The following is a 15,235-nucleotide window of genomic DNA, read 5'->3' as shown; positions in this document are numbered from 1 at the left end:
TTATATTACGTAGAATCATTACACATCTCAACAGACACCACGACATTAACGTAATATTACGAATTATTTTATGAATTATGACAAATATAAAATGAAGGTATACATTACATCAACCATTTTCTTATATTGCAACTAGTCTGGATTAATTAGGTTAACTTATCTGTTTAAAAATATTTCAGGTTAATTGGACCTTACATTATATCCATTCACTGTATTCTGAACTTGTTTCATAATATTTTATTTGCCTCATATTACCTTTTAACTATTTTAATATCCTCCATAAAGATGAACTGTACAATTAGCATCATATTTCTTTGATGAGTGAATTTGCCTTTCCTTCAGGAAACTATGGAAGTCCATGCAAGACACATTTTTAAATGATATTTTGTAATTAACATAGTCTTTATTGAATTCATTACGATGACATCTGATGGAAACAACATAGAATTAATTAATGTTTTACAGGCTTATTAAATAAATTAAAAGAAAGAGAAATATTTCAACAATAATTTAGGGAAACGTGACGCCATTTTTAATCTCATTAATGTATGCTCGCTTAGATAATGGATCATTCCTTTTCATATTTATAATCATTTCTTTCCTTTTTTATTTTACTGTGTCATAGAGAAAACAAAATATGTGCGCCTTTTTCAGTTCTCTGTGTAAACAGTTCGAAACAAGAGCCATTTTATCGTGCAGCAGTACGCTATGTGCTGCCATCTATTGGTAACATACTTAGACATGTAACTTGTAAAATTTACAAATGTGTCTAATAGATGGCGACTCAAACATAAAACACACAAAGAACAATACAAACTATGAATTATATGATTACTTTTCTTGCATAAAAATAAATAATTGTAGTTTTTACGATTAATTTGAATAGTGACAAAATTACATACAATTATGTATTCGCAAGACGGCCTTGATTAGCGCGATAGCAGGGGCTTACGGAGTGTAAACAATTGACAAGACATCTAGGAAGCCGTGCAACAAGTATAAATTTAAATTTTGTGTATTTTGTGCAAAGTCGTGGGAAATAAGTGCTTTCATAGAATAAATGATAGTTTCATACGTATAATTATTGCAATTTTTGCGGTACGTTTCCTTGGTGACAGTAAACAGTTACACATAAAATTAATCTCTCGTATTAAAGTTCATTGACATTGACAGTTCGTTTGACACGTATAATACTCAGGCCAAGTTATTATTTATGTATGAAAAATTACATACTTTGGTTTCAAATAAAAGTACACACTTGGCGATATTACGTGCACTTTTTTCATTGTGCAGTTAATGACTTTTAATAATTTAAATATAGGTTAGGATTTTTATACATGTATTTACACAGAATATTTTGCAGGTTTCATTGTTTACTAACAAAAGATAAATGTTTAAGAGAGAGCGTTGTGTGACAAGTACGAAATATGTAGCTTGTCGTTAAAATTTTAAAGTATTTTGTCACTTTTCTTGCATATAATGCTATTGTATACCTCACAAGAGCAGTCGAAGTGTTCAAACATTATTTTAATGTTTATTATTGACAAACATATGTTGCCAAGTTCGTAATGTTTCATGAAAATAATAAGCATGAATCCTCTAAAGAGAACCCTTGTTAGTTCCAAAGGATTATAATTCTAAGGGACATTATTAATCAAATAAGTACACAGTGGGAGAACTAATGTAGGGCTATTAAAATGCCCTTTATCATTTTTTTATCTATTAATTTTAGCACTTTTTTATTTAAACAGTTTCCTTAAAAATTTTACCAATTATTTATGGGGCATAGGGCATACAACATAACATACAAAAGCATTCACTGTTTTTCTTTTCAACAGAATGTTTCAATTCAGAAAAAGAATGTAGACTATAGGCTGGGGTGGAATGACAAAGACTGTCCTAACTCCATTAATATTACTACAAAAACGTATCATCAAAATTTGTCTGCATAAACACTTGATTATCTGACACAATTTATTTATTCTTAATTCCAAGTACTAAAACTCAGGGGCGTATTTTGCGGGCTACCGGTGGTAGCCCAAGGAAATTACAAAAGAAAAAGTTTATAATATAACAATGTAATAATTTTGTGTTATGAGTTTTACCATAGTAATTAAAATTAAAGTAATTGTTAGATATATTTTGTGTAATAATAGGGTCAGCGGTAGCCCAAACCCTTTAACCAGTATACGCCACTGCTAAAACTTGAGAAAATATATAAACATACATTACTCATTTATTTTCACAAAAATCGAATGCATTTTATAACTGACAAACATATACATAACACCAGAAGAAATATCCCAACTCTTTTGGCAGAACTTAAATGCCACTTTACTGCTGGATTAAGACACAGTAGGAATTATGGACCAAGATTATACAAATTCAGTATTGAAAAATAATCCAGACCTAAGCAATTTACACATTCTTAAGTTTAAAAATAAAGTAAAAGTGTTTGTATGATATTTGTTTCATTTTATTATTATTTTAAGTGTTACTAGCATTATAGCCTATGTTACTAATATTTATTGTATTTATCTGATGCATGTAAACTATAAGATAAAACATTGTAATAAATATAAATAGATCATTTTCTTAATTAATAACAGTATATGTTTCCACAGTAATAATTTCTTAGCATCGTCACAGATACACTTGATTGTACTTGTCACTATCTCTGTCGCTAGAGAGTTCTTAAAATTTATATTTTCCCCGCCATTCATAAAATATCTTGATATGATACCTCTTGCACCAAAGGGGAGACCTGTAACTGAAATTTCCTATATTCCAGTATTATTATTATATTTATCCTGGTAATAATGAACAGTTTGACTCGTAGATACTTTGTTTTTCAGCATTAACTTCCTATGATTAGAAGATTCGAAGAAAACGTTAGTATGTAGACCTTTGGCTCCCCCCCTCCTGCCAATAATGCATAACACAATATCATTATGGCGGTTGCTGTCGTCTGTGTTATAACGAACTTTTCTGTTGGTTTCGAGTTCGTTATTTTTTTCTGGTTATTATATGCTTATTTAAGTTGTGTTAACTCTCGCTAAGTGGTTTTTATATTTTATTTTATCAGTATTAGTTATTATTTTATTATTAATATTTTATTTTATTAGTATTAATTAATTAGTATTACTATTTTTGTATTATCTCCGTCACTGTTATTCTGTTATTACTACTACTACTACTACTACTACTACTACTACTACTACTACTACTACTACTACTACTACTACTATTATTATTATTATTATTATTATTATTATTATTATTATTATTATTTCTATCATCAACATTATTATTGATGTCTGTAAAATTTATGTAGACTCTGCTGTACCCGAGCATGAGCACATTCTTATTTCGGGTATCTATTCAAATGTCCCATTTCAAATTTAAATTATGAATAAATATGAAAATAAATGAAGAGTTCACTGCAAGAATGATGGATGTCACTTTCTTGTCGAAAATGAACCAAGACTGTCAATGCATAGCTTAAGACATATAGAATGTACATACAGAGTTATATGGCATTAACACTGATAGACTGGGGTTTTCCCTCAACCCAATATGAGTAAATGCTGGGTAACTTTCGGTGTTGGACCCCAGACTCATTTCACCGGCATTATCACCTTCATCTCATTCAGACGCTAAATAACCTGAGATGTTGATAAAGCGTCGTAAAATAACGTACTAAAATAAACACTGATAGTCATTGTCCAGTAATGATCGGAAAATCATAGTTAAGTTTTGAGCGCTAAGCATTTCAAACTTTCAATTGCTTCTCCTAAAAAATGTATTCCAAATGACATCCATCATTCTTGCAGTGGACTCTTCAAATATATAAATATGATACGGTCAAAAAAAAATATATATATATATATATATATATATATATATATATATATATAATCCTCTGATAATGTTAATCAGAACGTTCCATTCAAGCACTAGAACTTAGAAATTTTTTAGCAATGTTTTATCAATAAGTTATTTTCTTTAATGCATTAGTATAGAGCAATTTTTTTTCTTGCAGGGTTCTTGACACAATGGCCAGTCCTAGCCGAGAGAGGAGAGAGAAAAGTAGTCCGGATGACACATCAGATAGGTAATGTTTTCCTTCCAAAAGTTATTTATGTAATTCTTCAGAAGAAGTGAACCACCACTGCATGTTCCGCCACCACAAGAAGCATTCAGGCGATAGGGAAAAAGAAGGATTCTTAGGTTAGTGGAGGAGAGTCATCTATGAGAAAATGAAAGAACCAAATGTAAGATTAAAAATTTGATTACTAGGTATTATTTGCATCTACGCCTTTGAAATTAGTTTTCTCTTCCCTTTATATATATCTTTATCTGTGATATTCTTGTAATCAGAAGGGAACTTAACATAAAACTATCCACTGCTGTGAAGCAACAGTTAGCACTCCTGACCATGGAACGAGCGGGCCTGGGTACAAATCCTGGTTGGGACAAGTTACCTGGTTGAGGCTTTTTCCGGGGTTTTCCCTCATCGCAATAAGAGTAAATGTTGGATAACTTTCGGCACTGGACCCTGGACTCATTTCGCTGGCATTATCACCTTCCTCTCATTCAGACACTAGATACCCATAGCAATTAAAAGAGCGTCATAAAATAACCAATTTAAAAAAAAAGTATAACCTTTTAATTATAAATTCTTACTTGAAGTAAATTTGGACCATCCATCGTTGGATTCCAGTGAGACACTATATCACTTACAGTACAGTACCTAGCAGTTGAATATAACATTTCACGGCTTCCTCATATAAGCTTACTGTCGCTATAAGAGGTCCAGGGGAAATCCAAGTGGGAAGCGTAACTTCGATGTCGTAATGAAAGGGAATTATGTGTAATCGTAGAGAAAAGGATAACATTAGCACTAAAGTAATTAATCCACTGAGAATAATGGCACATGTGTAGTCAGTGTATTATAGAATTGCTTAATTCTGTGAAAGTAAAAATATCAGTATATGTGAAATGGAATTTTCTGATTCTTCAGTAATTCTCCCTGGATCTCTCAGTAAATGGGAGAACTTTCTATTGTCAATATGGCGTAGCTACAGCCGTCCAGAACATACAAGTAGGTTAAATACTTCTCGATTGTTATGTTAAAACTATTTCCAAACGGAAACTAAAACAACATATTTACATTGTAGAGATATCGCAGAAGGCAATAATGAAATGAATTGTGTCGCCCCCCCCCCCTTTGGTTCACTTCTTCTGAAGAATTACCGTATTTTGTTACAGTACCTTTATATTCCTTCTCTCGAAATGGAAATTGATATTTATTTCTCTAGCTATGGGTTTCTTGTCGTCAGTTCCTCAATTATCCTAAGTGGAGTATTGTCTGATGCTGACCACATAAGCAAGGAGTTCCGATGTGTGTATTTCTAATATTGGTTCACAAGAGTGCGAGTTCAGTGGACAGAGTAGTTCATAATATGAAGATAATTATTATTCTTACTCATTAAATATATTCTTCAGATTTGTCTTTGTAATACCTGATATTTTAATTCCCTGAGTTATCCACGTGCTTTTACTTTGGATTATTTTGTAATCATGACTGAAAAACATTAATCGAATGATTAATATTAATTTAGTTAAAAATACGTTAAATTTTGTATTTATATCAGTGGCACACTATTTACATTTTCCCAAAATCCTCTCTCTTTAAATTGATTTCATGGAATTTTTCACTGACATTCAAGAAACTTAAAATTTGCGCTTCATGATCACATGATCAGACAGGCCATTGAGAAAAGCTTTTGCCGAATAGGAATTCAGTCCACTTTTTTCTGTCAAATATTATGAATGGGTGTACTATTTCCAGTTTATATTCTGGTTGGGAAATTTATCACTAGGCTTCGAGACTTCGGACCCAATAGAGTTTTTCATTGAGAAATCTGCATAACGACGTACTGAGTATAGTGGTAAAGCGTACAGTGGGTGGGGGTACTGTAGAATGGATGCCTACAAATACGCAAAGAAAAACGCTCTGGATTTGAAGGTTTTGACGAATAATTTGGTTTTCATACAAATCTATTTTCAAACTGTGTCTGAAACTATTACACGGTTAGAAAAGTCAGAGCAAGAGATGCCGGAAGCTCTCAAATTAGTTGAGGAAATGACACAGAGAATTAATGAGACACCAAGTACACCGGTTACTGAACGTGTAAAACAGAAGTGGAAATCAATTTTATGTAAAAATAACGGTTATGGAACTTTATATAACATAAACTGCAAATTACTGGACATAGAGTCACCCGAGAATAAAGGACTGTCTCTTAGCGACTGCAATGATGTTAGGTTTTTTCGTTTTCCTCCTATCACGTCATGTGACGTAGAGCGCAGCTTTTCACAGTACAAACTATGTTTGGCAGATAACCGAAAAAGATTTACGTTTGAGACACTGAAAATGTATCTTGTAGTACATTGCAATTCGGTACTGTAACTGCACTTCCTAAAGACGACCAATAGAATAAATGAAGAAACTAAAATTGCTACATGTTTATTTCCACCATTAACACTGCTTATAATTAAACACAAATGCTTATAAAAGACAGGAGAATAAATGTTTTTCACATTGTCTTGACATTGTCATTGTGTAATGTATATTTACTTTCAGAATGTACATAAGTGTTTGTTTCCCCATACTGCTGTACTCTACTCTAAATAGCGACGTTGTTACCTCAACTCATCTCTACCTTTCACTACCTGCAGCGAGTCAACAACCTATAGTACATGCACAGTAAACTTATTGTATCGGGTCCAAAGTCTCGAAGCCTGCTTATCACATGAGTAAGGTTTTATTAACGTTTATGGAAAGTTTCTGAGAGATCATATGTTTATATTACTACAAATCAAAAATTCTATATGCGGTTTGTAAAGTCTTTTCAACAGTAAATCTAAATTGGAGATAAAATTTTAGAAATGTTCTACTCGTGCTCTATAAAAAAATAATATAATAAAATACGATAACTGGCCACCTATTTGAATCCCACAAATTTCAGTAGACCTGTTCTGTTTGATTCAGAAATCAGACATATCAATTTTAATAGTTCAATATGTATCATCCCTAAAAAAAATACAGGCACTCCTTTTTAAAATACATGGTGTTGTGTTCATATTCAGTAATTACAAGTCAATATATCTGAGGATGGTACACAAGAAATATAATAATTTTGGTGGAAATTTATGTACTAGGAGGAAGAAGACTAAAGTGCATAAGATTTGCTGATAGTATGGTGTTGTTAGCAAAAGAGGAGATGATACTAAGGGATATACTACTGGAGCTAAATGACAACTGTGAGCAGTATGGGATGAAGATAAATGCAAACAAGACGAAGACCGTGGTCATAGGAAGAAAAATAAAGAAGGTAAACTTGCTAATTCTAAATGAGGCAGTAAAGCAAGTGGATAACTTCAAATATTTGGGGTGTACTATAAGCAGTAACATGAGCTGCTGCCAAGGAAGCTCTTAATAGAAAAAGGAGCATTTTCTGCGGACCTTTGAAAAAATAACTGAGGAAGAGATTAGTGAAGTGTTTTGTATGAAGTGTGGCATTGTATGGGGGAGAAACGTGAACATTTCGACGAAGTGAAGAAAAACGAATAGAAGCATTTGAAATTTGGATATGTAGAAGAATGGAATGTGTGAAATGGACAGACAGAATAAGAAATGAAGTTGTGTTGGAAAGAGTGGGTGAAGAAAGAATAATGCTGAAACTAATCAGGAAGAGGAAAAGGAATTGGTTGGGTCACTGGCTGAGAAGAAACTGCCTACTGAAGGATGCAGTGGAAGGAATGGTGAACGGGAAAAGAGTTCGGAGTAGAAGAAACTATCAGATGATAGACGACATTAAGATATATGGTTATTATTATAAGAGAGACAGAGGAAGGCTGAAAATAGGAAAGATTAAAGAAAGCTGGGTTTACATTGAAAGATCTGCTCTTGGACAGAACAATGAATGAATGTGTGTGTGTGTGTGTCTATATATATATATATATATATAGTAATGTAATGTCTTTAATTTTAAGGGGCTATTCTTTGAGATATTTCAAACAAAAAAGTCTAATACAATTATTTTGCTCTTTTTTGGTTCCTTTCGGGGAAAAAAATTATTTTATATAAAGCATTTCATAGAGTGTTTTGGGAAAGCCATTGATTTAATTCTCAATATGCTCAGTCAATTTAGGAGAGCAGAATATTATCATACTAAGTTATTGAAAGAATTTTAATTTTGTGCTTTAAATGTGCAGAAATTTGATCTGTACTTAATGTAACTTTTCGTTCTGCAAAGGAATTTTACAATGTTACCAAGTAACTAACAACGAACAATATAACTTTCGCATAATGATAACAATTTTAACATAGAATTGAGTAACATATTAACTCACTAACAAACAAACTCTACACCAAACTGACTAGCATGACACAATGCCTCTCGGTGTGTCTTTCACTTGACAGACTATAAAAGTATAAGAATTCTACATAAAACTGTTTTCTGTTAGACAACAATGCTGACATGTGCGACAGGGAAGAAATTGTAAATTGTCAAAGCCATTTCATAATATGAAATTTACATAATTGCTTGTCATAACAGATCTCAATTATCCTAATAAGTTATTAATAACATAGAGATTGTTGAGTATTAAGATTTTGTCCTATTTTATTTAATAAATGTTCAACTGATAAATTCATATACAGTAGTGTTAATTGGAAGACCTGAGGGAAAAAGACCAAGACATAAAATGGATTTGAGGGTGATGGGATATGATGGTAGGACTGGATTAATCTTGCTCAGAATAGGGACCGATGGCGGGCTTATGTGAGGGCGACAATCCTTGAAAGCCATTTGTAAGTAAATACATGTTCAACTGATATCTGATACTAAAGTTTTCTTTAAACACTCAGTCATTAAAATTATAAGTTAAATTAATAATTATTGTGTGTCTGAAAATTCTACCTTAAGTAAATGCTCCATATCAATAGGATGTTATCACTATTACTAATATAACTTTTACTTACTATTGCTTTATAGTTCTTTTGCTATATAACCTATCATATACGTAACTAATCATTTGGTCACTTGAGCTGTAGAATTCTTCTGAAAATGTAAATCATGTGAGATTGTGAAAAGGATCGAGAAATAAATTAGTTTCGTGAAAGGAAAAAAAGCAATCAAATTTGACAATCTTATTGTGTGGTAAAAATTTTTATGAAAGTTGAAAACTCGTTACGGAAATTTACAAAAATATTCAACTGCTTTTGTGACAGAAAATATATTTTATGAAACAAACATTTCTGGAATTGTAGGATTTTTAATTATTTGCCTGGCACCAGTCATCTCTGCAAATTACTATCTTTATAAAACAGAGATCGAGAAAGAGAGAGAGAGAGAGAAATGGTTGTGTTAAGTATAAAATTTAGTTGTTTTTCTTATTAAAAATCTATTGGTTTTGTTACTACATTGGAGATCCTCAGAAAATTAAAGGTTCCTGAAAAGACTCTTCAGACAATTGCCATCAACCATTTTAAAATCTTCATTGAACATCATCAATCACCATCTCTATTCATCTTTATAATATTCAATGTGTATTATGTATTTTCAATAAATTTTTATCATTTTGATAGCCACCACATCTTGTCGCAGAATATTCTTTTTTAAAATTTCAGTATGTACTTTTTTTTTAAATTAATTTACATTTTCTCTTTTTGTTCATTTGGATTGATTAGGATGCCGATATTTTAAATCCAAGATTTGGACGGCTATCATTTCGATTTTATTGATTGCATTATATTGTACGTATATAATTTATACTTCTAAATATGGCTTCTGATCTGTTTGTTAAATCATCATTCGATTGAACATGCCTAGCCCAATGGAACTGCCAGTTCTAATAATTTATAAAGCACTTCCTATAAAAAAAATACCAAGACATCTACTAAATGCTTTGTTAATGTCATCACCTGTTGCTAAAACCCCCAATAATAGATTTATTTTTTTTTCGTGGAAACACGTCTCACTGCTGTATTTGTTCATTTTAGTATATTTATGTATTCATTACATTGACATTTACATAACATAGCTTTTAGATTGTTTTAGGATTACATCATCATCATCATCATCATCATCATCATCATCATCATCATCGTCATCTGTTACTTATCTCCTGAGACTTAACCAAAACCTGAACTACGATTTTATGTCTAGATAAGTTAGTTGCTTAATAGAAACCTACTAATGAAATTATAGTATTAGTTATTTTCATACAATTATATAGCAGTCCCTTCGTTAATAAAAAAAAAAAAAACATTCCCATGCCGGGAATCGAACCCGGGCCTCCTGGGTGAAAGCCAGGTATCCTAGCCACTAGACCACATGGGATACATGAAGAAACTGCTGTATAGCTTGGTATAAGGGCAACACGTATTGTAAGGATCGATCGTGAAAATAGCATTACTTAAATTTTGTTTGAAGCGTTATATAGGCTATTTATTTTATATCCTTTACATTCCATCAGATTATGAAAACTCAGTTTAACAACGATTTTACTGGTAGATAAGAGTAACCGTGACTTAGGCACTATGAAGTTCACAATTTCAAATATTCGAACTCTATAATTATATTATATTTATATCGTAACTATTGTTTGTAGCATTCCGGTATGGTCTAGTGGTTAGGATACCTGGCTCTCACCCAGGAGGCTCGGGTTCGATTCCCGGTACCGGAAATTTTTTCCATCTCTTTTTTTCCCCTCATTCAATGTTTTATCACAAAATATTCCATAAGCACGCGTACGTCTTTTATTCAGGCCTGGACATAGAAACCCAGGGCCCCTAGGCAGTTAATAGAGTCCCCATTTTTGCTAATTTAGCAAAAACAAACTTTACTTTTATTTTTTATTTATTTAAGGTGCGTTTTTTTTCTCCCTAACCGGGCCCCCCTATGTAGCTGCCAACTATGCTTAGGCAGAAGTTCATCAATGCTTACAATGTTACTTTTTCAAACTAATTAATGTAGATATCCTTAACCGCAAAAGTTGGCATGTGTGTGGCTGTAGTATTCGAAGCATATTTTATAAATATTTAAGAGACATGTCGTCTGATTATACCGTTTTATTTTCCATTTCATATTTATAGAACTCCATCTGTTAGCACAACCATAAAGCATCTAGAGAGAGAGAGAAATAACTCGTCCGGCCTTAATTAAGAATGACCACGAGGATCCGGAAATTAATAGCAAACAAATGTAATCAATTAAATATGAATATTGTTATAAAATAAGATGTAATAATTAAGCACCATTGATTATCAATTATAAAATAAAATCTTAGAAGATGACTATAAAATTATACTTATAAATAAAAAATATATTTAAAATTAGCATATCCTTAATTAAGGCCTTCTGAGTAGTATAAATGAAACTGTATAATCTGCTATAGAGTTACCAACAACGATATATATATATATATAAAAGAAAGAAATGAATAAGAAAATTATTAGATCTGATAGCGAGTAAATCTCCCGTTCGTGTTTTCTGCCTCTCTTTTTAATTTTTAGTAGGTTATTTTATGATGCTTTATCTACATCTTTGGTTATTTAGCGTCTGCCTCTCTTTTTAAATAAACATATTCAATTTCATGATTGTCATCCGAGAACTAGGTCGTCATTCCTGGATGAATTGACTGATTTTTTAATAGATACTAGTCACTAGATATTAATGATATTATGAACAAATGGTAGACCTGTATTAGGCTGGTATTACACTATCAAAGTTCTTTGTCAAAGATCTTTTATAAAATATATGACAGTGTAATGGGTTTCTTTTATAAAAGTTTCTTTGATAGAATATATTTTATAAAATGTAAGTGCTCTTGTTAACTTTTATGAAAGATCTGCCTAGTTTGAAACTAATATGGCGGAACGTAAATATTTTTGGGCTGTTACATACTGTAGGATCAAAATGCTGATAATGAGAATATCGCAAATAAAATGTTATAAAATACAAAACACGGACTGCAAAAACACTTGTTGGCAGGGTTGCCAGATGTCCCGATTTTCATATAAAAATCCCGAGTTCCGCTTCGATTCGAGACGGGACGCAAAAAGTCCCTCCTTCAGAAAATTAACATCACTTGTGTAATTTTATCGTTGCCTAGTAACTATTTTCGTCACGTGTGATGCATCTTCTGGAATTTGTGCTTTACTTTTAATAATAAACAGCTGGGGAAAACTATGAGACAGAACTATTATTAAGTCATTAAGTTAATAATTTGGCATAATATTATTGCCACAAGCCCTTCTGAAAGACGCCTGAGAAACGTGATGTTAACTTACAGCCAGGTAAATATTGTTTTGTACTTGGAAACCTGTACCTACAACATATTTTTTTTTATTAAAATTGAAATTTTGAGGTTATTATTAGTCACTTGAACTGCATATAGAGGATAATTTCTGTGGCCGGGAAGAAAAAGGTCTTAAGTCAATTTTTTGTGAAAATGAGATTTTTATATATTCTGAAAGCAGAAACAATTCTCTACAATCTGGTAAAACGGTTAAAGTGAAATAAGACTCCTGACTGGATTTATTGAGCGTTACCAGATGTCCTAAGTACTTTTTGAATCGACCACACACAGAATAAAGGACTTGAGAATATTTAATACTTTATTCCTTACAAACATCACATGTTTACTTTCCATGCTTGCCTATTAAAAAGGTTTAACTTGTATTTTAGCCATTTTATCACATACTGACGCCCTTTCCTTTTAAAACTTTAAGTCACCCTCGGTAGCGCAGTTGGTATAGCGCTGGCTTTCTATGCTCGAGATTGCGGGTTCGATCCCGGCCGAGGTCGATGGCATTTAAGTGTGTTTAAATGCGACAGGCTCATGTCAGTAGATTTACTGGCATGTAAAAGAACTCCTGCGGGACAAAAATTCCGGCACACCGGCGACGCTGATATAACCTCTGCAGTTGCGAGCGTCGTTAAATAAACCATATTTAATATTTAAAACTTTAAGCACCAGGGTAAACAGTCCTATAATTGTTTAAGACCCATTCCTAATAATTTACATTTCTCATTTATCTTGACATGAAAAAGGTCTTATGTTTGCATAGTCCCTTCTACTCAGTTTGGGTTCTAGTTTTAAAAGGGCTTAAGTGCGGCTATTTTTGGAAATAATCAAGAAAATTGTTAAATGAGCAACATTATCTGTTTTAGAAGAAATATAAACAAATAACATCCAGGGAAAACCTCTTAATTAAAAAAACTGTATAATTGACACCAGTTTCAATCTTTCTACTGCTCTCCTGAAAAGTATACAATTTTTACTTAGGCTCTTTTTCCTTACGGCCACAGTTTTTTTTTTTTTTTTTTTTTTTTTTTTTTTTAAGACGAAACGTAAGTGCTGTAATGATGGAGGAAATATGTCCCTCCTTGGTATATCTAAAATCTGGCAACCCTGCTTGTTGGTAAATCTTTTCTGAAGTTTCTTCTTGAACACCTTGTGGAAGTCGCATTGTCGCTCATAAACAAGAATGCATTCTTGAAAATAAAATTTGATGTGTGTGTATATTATTTATCGCTATACGACTCTCAGTTACATTTGCTATAAAATTATATCGTCAACAATACTATTTAATCAAGGACGCCCACAGGGGGGAATTTTTATTTTTACACGTTTTTTATTTCTCTGCGTGCACGATGCATGTTTTCTCAAACTCTCGGTAAACAATTCAACAAAAACGAGTGCTATGAACTATGAATGCGCGCGCAAGGTAATTTAGTTTTCAGAACTGGCTATTTTAATGTTCAATTTTCTCTCTCCTCGTCCATCCATTTCCTATAATTTTCTAACCATCATGCTACCACTGAGATTGGATCCTGCGGTTGCCCTTGTATTTAATCACTTTCCAGTATGTACACTATATAATATTCGATATGAAAGGTTTATTCTGCAAAAAGTTGGAGTTTATTTTGGAAATACTAATAATAATTATACTACCAACAAAACCAATGCTTAAAAATAAACCACAGCCTGCCTTTCACAAATCAATTTTGTTTCAACAATGAATAAGTTTGAATATGTTTCTTTATATCGAGTATTAGTATTAGTATTTATTTATTTAACCTGGTAGACATAAGGTCGTTAGGCCTTCTCTGCCCCTATACCAGGAGATTCCAACTATAATATGAAGAATAAAATTACAATTAGTATTAAATTTACTATTACAATTAAAATTACAATTAGTATTAAATTTACAATTACAACTACAATAAAAATCAAAGTACGAAAAGATTACCTGACTAATTAAAGCTAGATAATTTATCATACAAAAACAAAGAATATTTTATATTTACTGAATTACAAATTAAACCTAGAATAACAAAATTGTATAGTGATGAAATTACTGGATATTGAAATATTTTGTGATAGATTAAAGGAACTATTTACAAGAAATCAATTACTGACCAAGTGCCTAGTAAGTTTGCGTTTGAATTCAATTTTATTTCGACAGTCCCTGATGCTAGCAGGTAGCGAATTCCAGAGTCTTGGCAGGGCTATTGTGAAAGAGGATGAGTATGAGGAGGTGCGATGGGATGGTATTGTTAGTATTGTTTCATGGCGAGAGCGTGTGTTCAGATTATGTTGGGAAGAAAGGTAAGTGAAGCGAGACGACAGGTACGAAAGAATAGAAGAGTTCAAGATTTCGAAGAGAAGGAGAAGTGAATGTAAATTTCTTTTCTTGTCTAGTTTAAGCCAACCTATTGCTTCCAGGGATGGGGTAATATGATCATATTTACGAACATTGCTTACAAAACGTACACACAAAATATGAGTACGTTGAAGTTTCATTTTGTTGTCGCTGGAGAGGTCAGTCAGTAAAATGTCAGCATAGTCAAAATAGGGAAATACAAGTGTCTGCACAAGGGACTTTTTTAAGCAAGAGGGGAGATGAACATTTACCCTTTTTAGCACATGGATAATAGAATATACTTTTCTGCAGGTCTGATGTGCTTCATCAGATCGATTTTGATGACATCATCAGTGAAGAAAATGCGAAGGAAATCTTTATAATTCACAAGATTCATGTATTTTGATCCCAGTAATTTATTGTTTTCTGAATTATTGTTAACATTTCATTTAAAACTAATTTAAACGAAACGTGACCTGTATAATAGCTGCTTATAAAATTGTTTGTGGGAGT

The 15,235-nt window shown here is 32.2% G+C and overlaps 1 protein-coding gene and 2 non-coding genes across 3 annotated transcripts in view; 2 read left to right on the top strand and 1 right to left on the bottom strand.

Annotated features, from left to right (window-relative positions):
• The first annotated feature begins 978 nt into the window (after positions 1 to 978).
• Positions 979 to 15,235, top strand: part of LOC138709588 (kelch-like protein 5) — a 54,001-nt gene continuing 39,744 nt past the window's right edge. The window contains exons 1-2 of the mRNA XM_069840471.1: positions 979 to 1,098; positions 4,043 to 4,114. Of these exons, the coding sequence (XP_069696572.1) occupies positions 4,056 to 4,114 (59 nt within the window). The 5' untranslated portion in view covers positions 979 to 1,098; positions 4,043 to 4,055. The remainder of the gene's footprint in view (positions 1,099 to 4,042; positions 4,115 to 15,235) is intronic.
• TRNAE-UUC (transfer RNA glutamic acid (anticodon UUC)) lies at positions 10,341 to 10,412 on the bottom strand. Its single transcript has one exon. It is a non-coding gene; the product is annotated as a tRNA-Glu (tRNA).
• On the top strand, positions 10,687 to 10,758 carry TRNAE-CUC (transfer RNA glutamic acid (anticodon CUC)). Its single transcript has one exon. It is a non-coding gene; the product is annotated as a tRNA-Glu (tRNA).

Source organism: Periplaneta americana, chromosome 11 (assembly GCF_040183065.1).
Source record: "Periplaneta americana isolate PAMFEO1 chromosome 11, P.americana_PAMFEO1_priV1, whole genome shotgun sequence".
NCBI classification, from domain to species: Eukaryota; Metazoa; Arthropoda; class Insecta; order Blattodea; family Blattidae; genus Periplaneta; species Periplaneta americana.
Note: the sequence above shows the minus strand (reverse complement) of the source record. Positions and strands in the feature narration are given on the sequence as shown.